At 49.7% G+C, this 13814-nt stretch overlaps 1 protein-coding gene across 5 annotated transcripts; it reads left to right on the forward strand.

Moving 5' to 3' along the window:
* The first annotated feature begins 1228 nt into the window (after positions 1-1228).
* Positions 1229-6295, forward strand: LOC133916990 (uncharacterized). Of its 5 annotated transcripts, none has more exons than XM_062360909.1 (6): positions 1229-1714; positions 2258-2427; positions 2663-2733; positions 3451-5109; positions 5204-5372; positions 5486-6295. In XM_062360909.1, the coding sequence occupies exons 2-6, from the start codon at positions 2343-2345 to the stop codon at positions 6100-6102; spliced, it is 2601 nt and encodes an 866-aa protein (XP_062216893.1). In that variant the 5' UTR covers positions 1229-1714; positions 2258-2342; the 3' UTR covers positions 6103-6295. The 5 variants fall into 5 exon arrangements, with proteins under 5 accessions (XP_062216893.1, XP_062216894.1, XP_062216891.1 ...); XM_062360910.1 differs by having other exon boundaries at positions 3454-5109; XM_062360907.1 differs by having other exon boundaries at positions 1230-1714; positions 2654-2733.
* Positions 6296-13814: the final 7519 nt, after the last annotated feature.

The raw sequence follows: 13814 nt of genomic DNA on the forward strand, positions 1-13814 counted from the left end.
CACGGGCAGTCGCCACCACCCTCCCTCGCCCCCCTACCCCTCGCCGTCGCCCGAGCACGCCATCGGAAGCCCGTGCAGCTGCAAGGACGGCAACGGCGAGGCATTTTTTACCCTACGACAGCTTTCGTGGCAGGGGCCAAATCTGGGGGCCAGCTGTGAGTTCGGTGTGGCGGGTGTGCTCGGCGGAGCTAGAGAAGTTGGGACGGCGCGCAGCCGGGATTTGTACGTTGGTGGCAAAGGCGACGGAGGCCGGTTGCCAATGGCCGAATGCGTTCGCGTGTGGCCGGGATCTGCGCACTAGTGGTCGGATCCACGCACGGCCACCTAGAGGACGGTTAACAGCCACGCGTTGACAACGCCTTGCGAGATGGGGCTGGCGGCGGCATGGATCCGCACGTCGGTGGTGGCGGTGGTTTTTTCCTTTTCTGTTAACGGCGCGTGTTGTGGTCCTTTGTCCAACCGACCGTGTAAATAGTTTGTTGCAGTCGCTTGTTGTTTGGGTTGTTGCTCTTATTGTTTTTTTCTTTTTCTAGTTATAGCCTTTCAGTGTTATAGTCTTGTATTTCTTCCTGCTTTATCAATATAAATGGTCATTGTCCGGTGCCGTTCGTTCAAAAAAAAAAACCTTTAGCGGTTGCACATACCAAAAATATTTGCATTGCAACAGTGGTTTGAATTACACAATTCTGGGGCACTTGGGGTGCCTGAAGTGAAATATTTAATTTAAAGAGAAACACCCCATCCGATCCCCACATGATGCTGACCAACACAGGCCATCCCGGGACAGAAGACAGTTATCGAAATGGCGCCAAATGGAACTGCCTCGTGCGTGTGAGTAAGAGGACGGGAGCAGGAAAAAGATTAACGAAAGCGTGTGGTGCACCAACTAGAGTCCTCGCATAACCTAGCTGTCCACGAAGCTAAAATAACACGCATCTCTCAAAAGCCCTCTGGCCTCATTTACCTTGCTTTTTGCTAGAGAATCTTCCATACTGGGCCTCATGGAAAGTTACCATTTTGATCTGCAGCCCTGTCGAACTTTTCTGATGGTAGCAGAAATTGTTACCCGTAAACAGTAACAACTGGACAGCCATTGTCTTTTCTTTTAACCATAAGAGTGTCTCTTAACTGTTAACCCCACCCTTCTGTTGGAACAACCTTTAATTGTAACAGCGAGATGATTATGCTGGTCAAACTGTTGACACTTGCAAGAAATGCAGGCAGGGATACGCACACATGCAAAATTGCCAGGCAAAGAACAGATCGAAGCCTCTACCGGCATCTGTTACAAATGCCAAAGAGGTCAAGACTAATCGGCTGGAGATCCGGGGCAGGAGAGGTAGAAGTTGCAGGGGAAGAAGACGGCGCGAGTGGGCGTAATAAAAACGAAGGGAAAACCGGAAGGAGGGTGGGTGAGGGGAAAGGCAGAAGCTTTCGCTTTCCCGGCTGTTGCTTTCCTTCCTCTTCATGGGCTGTGATTATTATTATACACTACCACCATAAGCACACATCGAGAAGAAGCTCGCAGTCGCGGGCAGGAGCATATCTCTTCTTGCCTCCCGCGACACATCCGTTTCCACGGCGGGAGAAGCAGCGGCAAGCCCTGCTTCTGCACTACCTGACCACGGCAGCGACGACCGACCAGCCGGCCGGTCGCCGGGAGCCGCATGCTAACAGCTAACTGCAGAGAGGAGGCGCAGGGAGATCCTTGAATGTACAGTTCTCGTCTTGCCTCGTCAGTTGTTTCCTTTGTGTTTGCTCTCTGCGTGCAGTTTTTTTTTTTTTTTTAGTTTGGTTATCTTCTTGTTCTTGGAGGAAATACAGTTTCTTCTTCTTCGTTCCGATCTGTTTGCACATGGTGGGGTTCAGCTTCCCATCATGTTGACATTTCTGGATCACCATTGCTCCTGTTCATATGCTGGTGTGCTTGGATGATTCCTTGGAAATTAATTCAAGAAAGTTTTGCCCATATGGTCCTGCTCTGCTTCGTTCTGATGATTTCTTTTAGTTCATGGCGAATAGAAATGTGTCTCTCTTCTCTTATCAAAATGCATTTCGATTTTAATTGCTGTGATTGCGATGCTCTTTTATGAAATCCTTTGCATGCTGAATTTGCTTTGGATGGCTTCAGCCTTGTGTTGGTTTTATCTTATTTGCAGGGAAATGAATTTGTAATATTGATGAGCAATCGTGTGGGTTTTCTGTTATGACATACTTTCTGCAGAATCTGACATGATATCATGCACTATTTTTGCAGGATAAAAAAGTCAATCCCTTTCGTCCTGCAGGAACCCTGATCTCGCCATCGAAGCACACGCTGGATCTCTGTGGCAGGACCCATCATGTTGCAGTACCTGGACTTCTCTCATGCCAGCACCTCAAGGAAGTGGGGACACAAGAGACAGGGTGATAGTATGGTGATGCATGGTGATCCTCCCTGTCCGGCAATCCTTTTGAATTTGACATGAAATCTGAATCATCCAGTCACCAGTTTAAGAGCACATTAACGTCCTTGATGTATGCTAGCATAATCTTAAGATGGAAAGAATTGACTAAGATTTTTCTCATATTTCTCCGCTCTTTTGGGTCAAATTAATTTATTGGCGTGTCTCTTTCAAAAAAGTTTATTGGTGTGTGATATTCACATTTTCAGGATTTGAAGCTCCGAGGAACAGCATGGAGTTCGCCTTGGAGGCCTCCCACAGCTACGGAGTTTTCCAAGAGGACGTCCCGGTGAGTCATGCTTATATCAGTATTGTTCTGTCAGAGTAATTCCTTCCATCTTCTGTCCCCCAAGTATTGGCAGGTTGTTCTAGTTTCACAAACGAACCTATCTTGTCAGCGACAAATAGTTCATTTTGTGCGTGAAAAAAACCCAGAAATACTTTGATCATTCTTGAGAGATGAGGTACCTACTTTTGCTCTATGTATGTCTTGGAAACTTTGTTGATAGATGTACTTGTAACTGATTGTAGTTACCTGAGAAGACAGAACAGGAAAATGCATTAATAATGGTGGCAAACAGTAGGCCTTCATCTGCTGTTTTTAGACGCGACCCCCATCTACTGTTGCTACATCTACTGATTAGTCTTTGCCTCGTTGTCATCGTTCTATAGGCAAACTTTTCATTAGCACATCCAGTATTTTCTTCCATAAAAAGAGCAATTTATTAGGTATTATCGTAAAAATTAAAAAATTGAAAGATATCATCAGTGTGAGGATAGCATATGAGTCCAGGGCTCACATGTCATCCTCATAGCCGATGGTATTTTTGAATATAGACATTTTTATGATGATATCCACCTAATTTTGTCTTATAAAATGATGTTTTTTTATAAAAAAAAAAAACATTGCTGAGTTTTGATTTGGAAACTTAGCATCGCACTTGTTGTGCAAGAGTTAACCAACAAGAACTTGCAATGATCAGATTAAGTTTCTTGTGATTTTTAGCAGTATTCCTGCAATATGAGGCAATACCCAAAATCAGGGCTCAACCACAGCTCAACCCCAATCAAGAAGCTGATCCATGAGGACATTTCCTTCAGAACAAATGAAGGGCGGAAGAGACCCGGTGTCATCGCTAGGTTGATGGGCATGGATTCACCCCCACTGAACACAACCACTGAACCCAGCAGCCATTCAGAGGAAAGAAGGCAAGAGATCGTCTCAAGGTCAATGCCAAGAAGAGATCCGTCTGAAATGGTCTTTGGCCTTGCACCGAAGCAAGAGATCCGCGCCTACGAGGATGAGAGGGAGCTCTTTGGCCAGCTGAGCAAGAAGACCAATGAGTGGAGTAAGCCGCGGCCGCGAGAGCACCCGCAGGAGGAGGAGCTGCAGAAGTTCAAGAAGGAGTTCGAGGCGTGGCAGGCGAGCAGGGTGTGGGAGCATTCAAGAATTCTGGAACAGGATAGCCATCTCGGCGACGACAAGTGCACAGACATCGTGCCGTGCAGGTACCAGCATCAGCACAAAGGGAAAGATGTCAACAATGGCAGCAAAGACATGCACTCCAATGACGACGAGCATTGGAGAAGAAGCAAGGAGAGCTGCACGTCGATCTCCGGGAGCCGTACGTTCTCTCTGACAAGCGCAGACGCCTGTTCCACGAGGTTACCGCTCTCGAGGTTCTACCACGAGGAGGAGGAGAGGTCGTTGTCGCCGACGAGGATAGTCATCCTGAAGCCCTGTCCGGAGCTGAGCACAGACGATATCGAGGAGTCGTCGCTGGGGTCGCCGGAGCTGGTGAAGAAGGAGAACAACATGGAGGCCTTCCTTGAGGAGGTGAAGAAGAGGCTAAAGATTGAGCTCGAGGGGAGGATGGCCAACGACGACAAGGCGGACCCGTGGGCCGGAGGCGAAATCCCGGCTGATCCGAAGCAAGTCGCGCGGAACATCGCCAACCAGATCAGGGAGACCGTCACAAGGGACTTGCACCCGGCGTTGGTACGGTCGGAGTCGACACGGTCGTACCGCAGCGACGTCCCGCTCAACAAGCACAGCCAGGAGGACTACATTGGCAGAGATGCCAGGAGGCAACTGTCTGACAGGCTGAAGAACGTGCTGAGAAGGGAGCCGAACGCCGAGCCGCCGTTCTCTCACCGGAGAAGGGCCACCTCGACGTCGTTCGACGAGGAGCCGAGGCCCAAGCCGAGGTATGACATGGCATCAAGGAAGGGGAAGATCAGGAGCAAGGAGGAAAAGAAGTGCGCGATTGAGTCCGATGTCAGGCATGGATCATACAAGGCATCGGCCTCGGTCGACTCTGAGCCAGTGTCACCTAGAAACCTCATCAGGTCGTTCTCGGCGCCGGTGTCGGGGACGACCTTCGTGAAGCTCCTCTTGGAGGAGCCGCGGATGCTGACCAGAGCACGGCTGCAGCGCAAGCAAGAAGGTCACGTGAACAGGCCGTCGTCAGAGGAGAGGAAAGGGAGGAAGGACGCGTTCAACATCAAAGGTAGAGTGTCCAACTTGAGGCAGAACCTGGGGCTCAGAGCGAAGCTGTTCGGCAAGAAGTTTCACTCCGCCGACGAGTCGTTCCCGGATGACCTTCCTCCGATCGGCACGCTCATCACCGCCCCTTCGGTTCTCATACATTCCGGCGTCCTCCAGGTGAGGCAGCTCTTTGAGCAAATGCTGCTTTACGACTCTCGTGTCCAGGGCCATTGCAGTCTGACATGAAACTCTGCTGCTTGTTTGGTTGCAGGAGAACTCTACTGAGGTGCCACCGAGCCCGGCGTCGTGGTGCAGCAGCCCGCCCGATGAGATGAGCAGGGGAGGCTACCCGAGTCCTGTCTCGCCATTGGAGGCCTCCTTTAGCGAGCACCGTTCTCCCTTGAGGACCGCAGCTAAGGACATGACCTCAAATGCATGTGGTATGTATCGGGTACCAACTGCTGCTTGTTTCTGAGCTTGCTTGGATGACACACTGAACGCAGTGTTCAGAGGTTATGATTCTCACAAGTTCTAATCAAAGAACCTGTCGCAGAGCCAGGAAACTTGTCGGAACAAGTCCAAATTGAAGAACTCGCTGAGACAAGTTATGTCCAGGACGACGACACGGACGAGATGGATCACCCCATGAAATCCTTCGTCAGAGCTGTTCTTGTTGTTGCCGGCCTGTACGGCCAGAGACAGAGTTCTGACAACTTCTTATCAGACTGCGAAGCGAAGCCAATCCCCAAGTGGGTGTTGGAGGAAGTCGAGTCCTCTTCCTCAGCCCCGGCAGCATCTGATGGCGGCGCGGCAAACGTTGACCACCGGCTCCTCTTCGACCTGATCAACGAGGCGCTGCCGGCAGCCGTCCGGACCTCGACAACGCTGTGCACGTTCGACAAGTGTTACGCGGCAGCGCCAAGAAGAGCTCCCAGTGGCAAGAAGCTACTGGACGTGCTGTGGAAGTCCGTGCAGGTGTGGCTAGAACCACCGAGCGACACGACGTCGAGCTCCGTTGACGGGCTGATCGGCCGTGACCTGAGCGTGTCGTCGTGGACCGGCGTGTTCCGGGACGACGCCGACGCGCTGGGAAGGGAAATGGAGGCGGAGATACTGGACGAGCTGGTCGACGAGACGGTGTGGGACGTGCTCCTCAACGTGGGGGACTGATTGCGTCTGATGGGTCTCTTCTGACGATTATAATTGTACACTTTGGGGTGCTTTTTTTACCTCTTTTCAGAGTGCTTGCCGGATTTGTGATCGGGTGTTGATGAGTGAGGAATGTAACTCGGTGTGTGAAAGAACGCTGAATATGTCCTAAGAAATGCATAAAGAAGCAAAAAGAGAGTGAAGAAAAAAACCAGCTGGCTTTGTGTAATTTGGTGTAGTACTTCTTAACTTCTTATGCTCTTGACGCTTGTGCTTGTGTAAAAGCAAAATTGTTTATGGAAACAAGACTGAATTTATCAGGGCGGAGTACAACGACCAGAAGCAATATTACATATGGCACGCTATGTTTACGCCGCGTCACCGCGTAGAGCGAAGAAATGCATCTATATCTATACTACTATAAAATAGAAAAAGTTAAGACAAATCTGAACGATCTTCACGGTATATCTTACACAATCAAATAGTCAATAATTAAATTTAGTCTTTCGTCTCCTCCCTCTCCTATAATAAAGAAAGTCACAATCAATTAACCGATTAACAATCAACCTAGCCTATTTACTTGATTGTAACATGCTCTTTTTCCCTCTGTCACTCAATTTCTAAAACTTAAATCAAGATAAATATCATCACATAATGAAATGTCATCTCTCGGCTTGGCCGGTTATCAAGTGCGACATCACTTTCGCCATTGGCGCTTTCTGCCTTGGTGATCACTGTGGACTCCAGGGACTCAACAACGCCTTCGTCACCCTGCTGCCTAAAAGAGAAGGGGCAGCCTCGCCTTCCGACTATCGGCCTATTAGTCTTATTCACAGCTTCGGCAAGATCATCACCAAGATCATAGCAATCCGCATCGCGCCAAAGCTGAATGACTTGATCTCCAGTAGCCAAAGCGCTTTCATTGCCGAGAGATCGATTCACGATAATTTCAAGTTGGTCCACTCTACTACAAGACTTCTCAAGCGTTCAAAGACACCGAAGATCCTTTTCAAAGTGGACATTTCCAAGGCCTTTGATTCGGTCAATTGGTCCTTCCTCCTTGAGGTCCTTAACGCTTGGGGTTTTGGACATCGTTGGTGTGGTTGGCTTGAAGCCATTTTGGGCTCCTCGTCCACTCAGATTTTGCTCAATTCCTTCCCATGACCCAGGATCGTCCATGCCAGGGGGCTGCGGCAAGGGGACTCTCTATGCTCTTTTCTTTTTGTCATGGTTATGGACGTCCTCGATCGGATTCTCACCAAGGCGGGCGAGGTTGGTGTGATCGCCCCCACGGGACATCGCTCTATTTTACACCGTTGTTCGCTGTACGCCGACGACGCCGTGATCTTCCTCTCCCCAACCCCTCAGGACATCGGCGCCCATTTGGAAATCCTGCATTTCTTCGGTTCATCCTCCGGCTTAAGGATGAACCTGAGCAAGTGTGCGGCGATCCCAATCTCTTGCTCTGACAACGACATCAACATAATTAGAGACCTTCTTCCATGCGGTATGGCTTCCTTCCCTATCTCTTACCTTGGAGTGCCTCTCACTCCCGGGCGCCTGCGTCGACATCATTTTTAGCCCCTGATCGACAGAGTCGCCTCCAAATTACTAGCTTGGCAAGCAGAGCTCATCTCCAGGACCGGATGGGTAGCCCTCGTGAAGCTTGTCCTCTCTGCATCTTCTCTTCACACTTTGATGTCCATTGCCATCCTGCCATGGCATCAAGGAGATTGATAAGATACGCAATGCCTTCCTTTGGACCGGAGAACGAGCTTTGTCCGGGGGACGCAGTGCTATCTCTTGGCCGCGGGTTTGCAGGCCGACTTGCTATGGTGGCCTGGGCATTGCCGACCTCCGGGTTGGCCGGAATTGCGCTTCGCCTCCGTTGGCTATGGCAGCAACAGGGGGATCTGTCTAAACCTTGGGCTGCCCTTTCTCTGCACCATGAGCATGTTGTCCCTGTCCTCTTCGACGCCTCGATCACTTTTGATGTCGGCAACGGGAAATGATGGCTGATCCATCAAAGCCATAGCTCCGGATCTTATTCTCTGCGTCTCTAATGTCTGTAGGAGCTGCAGGACAATTTGTGAGGCCTTGACCGATCGACGTTGGATTAGGGATATCACTGGCTCTCTAACCATCCCCGCTATCACTTGATACATTGGGCTATGGTCTCGGCTACGGTTTTTTATTCTCACGGGTGAGAATGATCGTGCCATTTGGAAATGGAATTCATCCGGCGTTTACACTGCTCAATCGGCGTACAGAGTCCTCTTCCAAGGATCTACGTGTTACGCAGGTGGCACTCTCCTTTAGAAAACATGGGCGCCGGCTAAAGTGAAGTTCTTCGGCTCGCTTGGGATGCACGACTGTTTATGGACTGTCGCTTATCGGAAGCAGTTTTGTCACGTTCCGAAATCCATAATTGTGTGTTTTAATCCTAAAACATGCAATTTCAGCTTCATGTTCCAGTTTGGGTCACTGGAGCACTTCACTTTGAGTCAATGAGGTGGGAGAAGGAAAAACTAAGAGAAATAAAGGAGCTGGAAGCAAGTCTGGACTTTCCTCTAGGTAAATGGGGCCCACTTGGGTGGAAAATATCTCTCTATAAGTGGGCAACAGCTCTCTCTCCCCTCAAACTTGCCCATACGTACTACTCACCCACTCCACCAGATAAGGCTTTTTGAAGAAGCAAGTTGGAGTTGGCTGTCTCTCACTCTCTCTCTCTTAGGCTCCCTTTTTCCCCTTTTGGATCCCTACCTCTGGGAGCAAGATCAAGGTACGTATGTGGTACTCACGTGACCACCAGCTCAAGGACTACCCGTCCATCCAATTCATTTTCAGTTTCCCCGAAGGAATTCGAGCTGGTTCTGAACTTGTTTGGTGTTCTTTGGGTGAAGCAAGGAAGCAGCAGTTTTTCCACTCTTCTCCAAGCCATTTTTCGTCGTTTCCTCCTTCAACTGGCGGTCACCAACCTCAGCAAAGGACCTTGGGTGAGTCTGCTAGGCTCCCATAGCAAGTATGCTCATTTTTGGTTGGATAGATCTTGAATCTGGAACTAGGGTTGCAAAGCTCTTAAAGTTCTGCAGTCTGGGAACAAATGAGGATTTATGTGGATTTGAGTTAGGAATCATGTTGCTAGGCGGTTGAGCAAAGTCTAGACCCTGTACACCCTTCTAGGTATTTTTACTTTTGATTTAGAGAGACTCCCAGGTTAGTTTAGCCCAGTTTTTCCCTTCGTAATGGCTGCTGTTCTGAGCTGCGCGAGGCTGATTTTACTGTAGCGCCGAGTACTGTGCACCCGAGCACCCCCTGATACTGTTCACCCCGAGCACGAGCGCAGTCACCCCGAGCACTCCCGAGCACACCGGGTACTGTTCACCCGACGACCCCGGGTACTGTTCACCCGAGCACGAGCGCAGTCACCCCGAGCACTCCCGAGCACCCCGGGTACTGTTCACCCGACGACCCCCGGGTACTGTTCACCGGAGCACCCCGAGCACCCCGGGTACTGTTCACCCGACGACCCCCGGTACTGTTCACCGGAGCACCCCGGGTACTGTTCACCCGACGACCCCCGGGTACTGTTCACCCGACGACCCCCGGGCACCCTGTACTGTTCACCCCGAGCCCTGAGCGCGGTCGATCCCGAGGACCCCCGGGTACTGTTCACCCGAGCACCCCCGGTACCCGTGAGTACTGTTCATCCCGGGCACCCCGAGCACGGTTTATTAGGCTTTCCTGATAGCTGATAGCTTGTAAAATTCGTAGTTAATTCGTAGGAACTCCAAACTTTTTGAGACCACTTGAAAAATTCTAGTTTGGACAGTACGATCTTGGAATAATATTGTCATGTATTGTGGAGCATATTTTTCTTACATGGTCGCATTTCATACATGCTCATTACATTGCACGCGTTGCTCTCTGTAGTGAACGCCGATCCGTCGATCCCGGAGGCCGTTGGCGATCGTGAGGCGTCCCACCTTTCTGATCCAGGGCAGCAAGGCAAGCATCGTTCATATTGTACCGTGTCTACTTGAAAATTTAATATGTTATCTACGCTTATGTATACATTGCATGTGTCGGGTACTGAGTTGGGTAGAACCTATGCCGATGCATTATCCCATTTCGGTCACATGTCATGTGTTGTTCCTAGGAGCCTAGTGGTGTCATCGAGGTCTAATTTTAGTTCGCTATGCTTAGTGGTACTTAAGCTTTTCGGTAGAAGTCGACGACGGCGTCCACCGTTGTTGCGAGCCTAGGATTTATTACTTGTTCACACTTATGGTTGTGTTGATGATGAGTCGGTTTGGTGAGTGGTGAGTTGAGACGAGGTGTGGGCGGTGTTAGGGGTGTCATCTGCTCACGAGGAGTCCTCAGGCAGTTCGGGGAGGGAACCCGGACACCGTAGACCGCTTGCACCGGTTAAGCACCGATCATCGGTGTAGTCGGCTTTAGCATATACCTTACTCACCACATGCTGATATAATGGTAGGCGAGCTGATTACCTTCGCAGACGTGGTCATGTGGGCCTCGTCATAGACGGTGTGAGTCCGGTTTGAGTCCGGGCTTTTAGCGGTATTAGTTTGCTCGGGGAGTAGTTCTAATACCGCCTCGCCGAGCTATGGTTGATCCACATGGTTGGGCCTGGTTGGGAAAGGTTGTCACGGGTACCCCCTTGTGCGCATCTTAGCGGGTGGCACAAGCCGTATGGTCCCTGTGTCGTGTGGGTCCAGGAGTATCCCCCTGCAGGGTGTATAATCAGTTCGAACTGCCGCGCTCTCGGTCATGAGCATCGCTATCGCTTATCTCCACCGAGCGACCATATTTTGGTCGTAGAGTTTCGATGTGGGTTGTGGCATGGTTGGATTGGGGTGGTTTGGTCGGTATGTGGTTGGTGGTTTGGTGGGAATGGTTTGCTTTTATACACTTGTTGTTATATATCTGTTTTGATCAGTTGGTTGGCAGGGTTTGAGTCGGTGGTTGTTTAAGTCAGTTGCTTACACCTAGAGTCTAGGTTGCTTACTGCTTAATAAACTTAAACATGTCTTAATCCTTGCTACAGCTTTAAATGCATGATCCTTGGAGTCGAGAATATATATACTCATACTGTGTAAGACTTGCTAGTACCTTCGTACTAAGGGTGCTGCCCTTAAGTTGCTTCCAGGTTCGCAGGTCGGCGAAGAAGAGGCAGTGTTCGGCTACTTTGTGCCTGCCGATCAGGGTGGCGGGCAGGAGTAGCACCTTCTACTCCGAACTCTGGCGCTTTTGGTATGGAGCCTAAGGGCATACGGCTCCATACTCTTTTGTTGTATAGGTTTTTCTTCCGCTGCATAGTAGTTGTTGTTGTTCCTCTTTTGTTGTAAATTGTGGAAGCAGTTGCTTGTTTAACAATGGTAATCCAGTTTAATTATTTGCTCTCTATTAAACTGTGTTGTGATATTTGAGTTGGAAGGCATGTGTTCCGATCCTGGGCACAAAACACGTGCCGGGACTACCGGAATGGTATTCTGGTTAATCGTCGAGGTTGTGATTATGACTAATGATCATCCTGATGATTAATTAGAATACTATTTGGACGGTTCCTCACAAGTTTGGTCTGCAGTCGAACGATCTCTGCACTCACTGTTCGCAAGCTCCGGAGATTGTGGACCATCTCCTTCTTCACTGTGTGTTGGCTCGTGATCTATGGTGGTGGGTGTTGGGGTTCAATTCTTTGGTCGACGAGCTTGTGTTCATCGACTGGTGGGCTGGTCTTCGCGATTGAGTTGCTGCCAACCTCCGGAAGGGACTTGACTCTCTAATTCTTGTCACCGTTTGGCGTATTTGGTTATCGCGCAATGATATCATTTTTAACGGCCGCCGTGCCAGCTATGACACCCTAAAGGCCCGGATTTGGGAGGATGCTGCTCGTTGGTGCGAGGCTAGGGCTATGAACTTGGCCGCCCTATGCGATCGGCTACGCACATTTGGCTCCGTGCTCTAAGTTTGGTTGCTTCTGGTTTTAGCTTCAGGTTGACCAAGCTATGTAACAGTCTCTAAATCTATGTTTCCTTTGATCGGTTAGCGATTGTGGTGTTACATAACCATAATTTGGGTTCTCCTTCTTAATACAAAGATGCGCAGCTCTCCTGCGTATTCGAGAAAAAAAAAAGAAATGCCATCTCCTCAACGCCATTCATCTCCATGTCGTACGGCCACCTGATTCAATCATCGTGTATACAAATCACTCTTTTGTTATGATATATATATATATATATATATATATATATATATTACTTTTCAAATTACTATATATTAAATTGATTTTACATGTGTAAAATACGTTTACAGTTACTAATAAGTATGAAGGAAAAGAGTGAAGAACGGCACTGCCTGCACGCCACCATCTGCATAAGGTAGTATACACCTTATCCGCCTCTGCAATCTCCGCGCGCACGAGTGCATCGCATGCCCCTGTCCAACGGCTCCTCCTCCCTACGTGGCTGCCAACGGCGCCTTGCTGCCGCGTACCGCTTCCACCATCTGCGGCCGGCAGCGAGTTTGCCGCCTCGCCGTGCCGCGAGCATTTTTGGTTCAACCAAACACACATCCTTGTTTGATAAGGAGAGGCAAGGTTTTTGTCACGTCCCGAAATCCATAATTGTGTGTTTTAATCCTAAAACATGCAATTTCAGGTTCATGTTCCAGTTTGGGTCACTGGAGCACTTCACTTTGAGTCAATGAGGTGGGAGAAGGAAAAACTAAGAGAAATAAAGGAGCTGGAAGCAAGTCTGGACTTTCCTCTAGGTAAATGGGGCCCACTTGGGTGGAAAAATATCTCTCTATAAGTGGGCAACAGCTCTCTCTCCCCTCAAACTTGCCCATACGTACTCCTCACCCACTCCACCATATGAGGCTTTTTGAGGAAGCAAGTTGGAGTTGGCTGTCTCTCTCACTCTCTCTCTTAGGCTCCCTTTTTCCCCTTTTGGATCCCTACCTCTGGGAGCAAGATCAAGGTACGTATGTGGTACTCACGAGACCACCAGCTCAAGGACTACTCGTCCATCCAATTCATTTTCAGTTTCCCCGAAGGAATTCGAGCTGGTTCTGAACTTGTTTGGTGTTCTTTGGGAGAAGCAAGGAAGCAGCAGTTTTTCCTCTCTTCTCCAAGCCATTTTCCGTCGTTTCCTCCTTCAACTGGCGGTCACCAACCTCAGCAAAGGACCTTGGGTGAGTCTGCTAGGCTCCCATGGCAAGTATGCTCATTTTTGGTTGGATAGATCTTGAATCTGGAACTAGGGTTGCAAAGTTCTTAAAGTTTTGCAGTCTGGGAACAAATGAGGATTTATGTGGATTTGAGTTAGGAATCATGTTACTAGGCGGTTGAGCAAAGTCTAGACCCTGTACACCCTTCTAGGCATTTTTACTTTTGATTTAGAGAGACTCCCAGGTTAGTTTAGCCCAGTTTTTCCCTTCGTAATGGTTGCTGTTCTGGAGCTGCGCGAGGCTGATTTTACTGTAGCGCCGGGTACTGTTCACCCGAGCACCCTGATACTGTTCACCCGACGACCGGGGGGTACTGTTCACCCGAGCACGAGCACATTCACCCCGAGCACTCCCGAGCACCCCGGGTACTGTTCACCCGACAACCCCGGGTACTGTTCACCCGAGCACGAGCGCAGTCACCCCGAGCACTCCCGAGCACCCCGGGTACTGTTCACCCGACAACACCGGGTACTGTTCACCCG

This window comes from Phragmites australis, chromosome 4 (assembly GCF_958298935.1).
Source record: "Phragmites australis chromosome 4, lpPhrAust1.1, whole genome shotgun sequence".
Taxonomy (NCBI): domain Eukaryota; kingdom Viridiplantae; phylum Streptophyta; class Magnoliopsida; order Poales; family Poaceae; genus Phragmites; species Phragmites australis.

Excerpts from the sequence above, each read along its gene's own strand:
- LOC133916990 (XM_062360907.1), top strand. The coding sequence starts at position 2,343 with ATGTTGCAGTACCTGGACTTCTCTCATGCCAGCACCTCAAGGAAGTGG. Across the intron at positions 2,734-3,450 it reads TTTTCCAAGAGGACGTCCCG|CAGTATTCCTGCAATATGAG; the intron begins GTGAGTCATGCT and ends TGTGATTTTTAG. Across the intron at positions 5,373-5,485 it reads CATGACCTCAAATGCATGTG|AGCCAGGAAACTTGTCGGAA; the intron begins GTATGTATCGGG and ends AACCTGTCGCAG.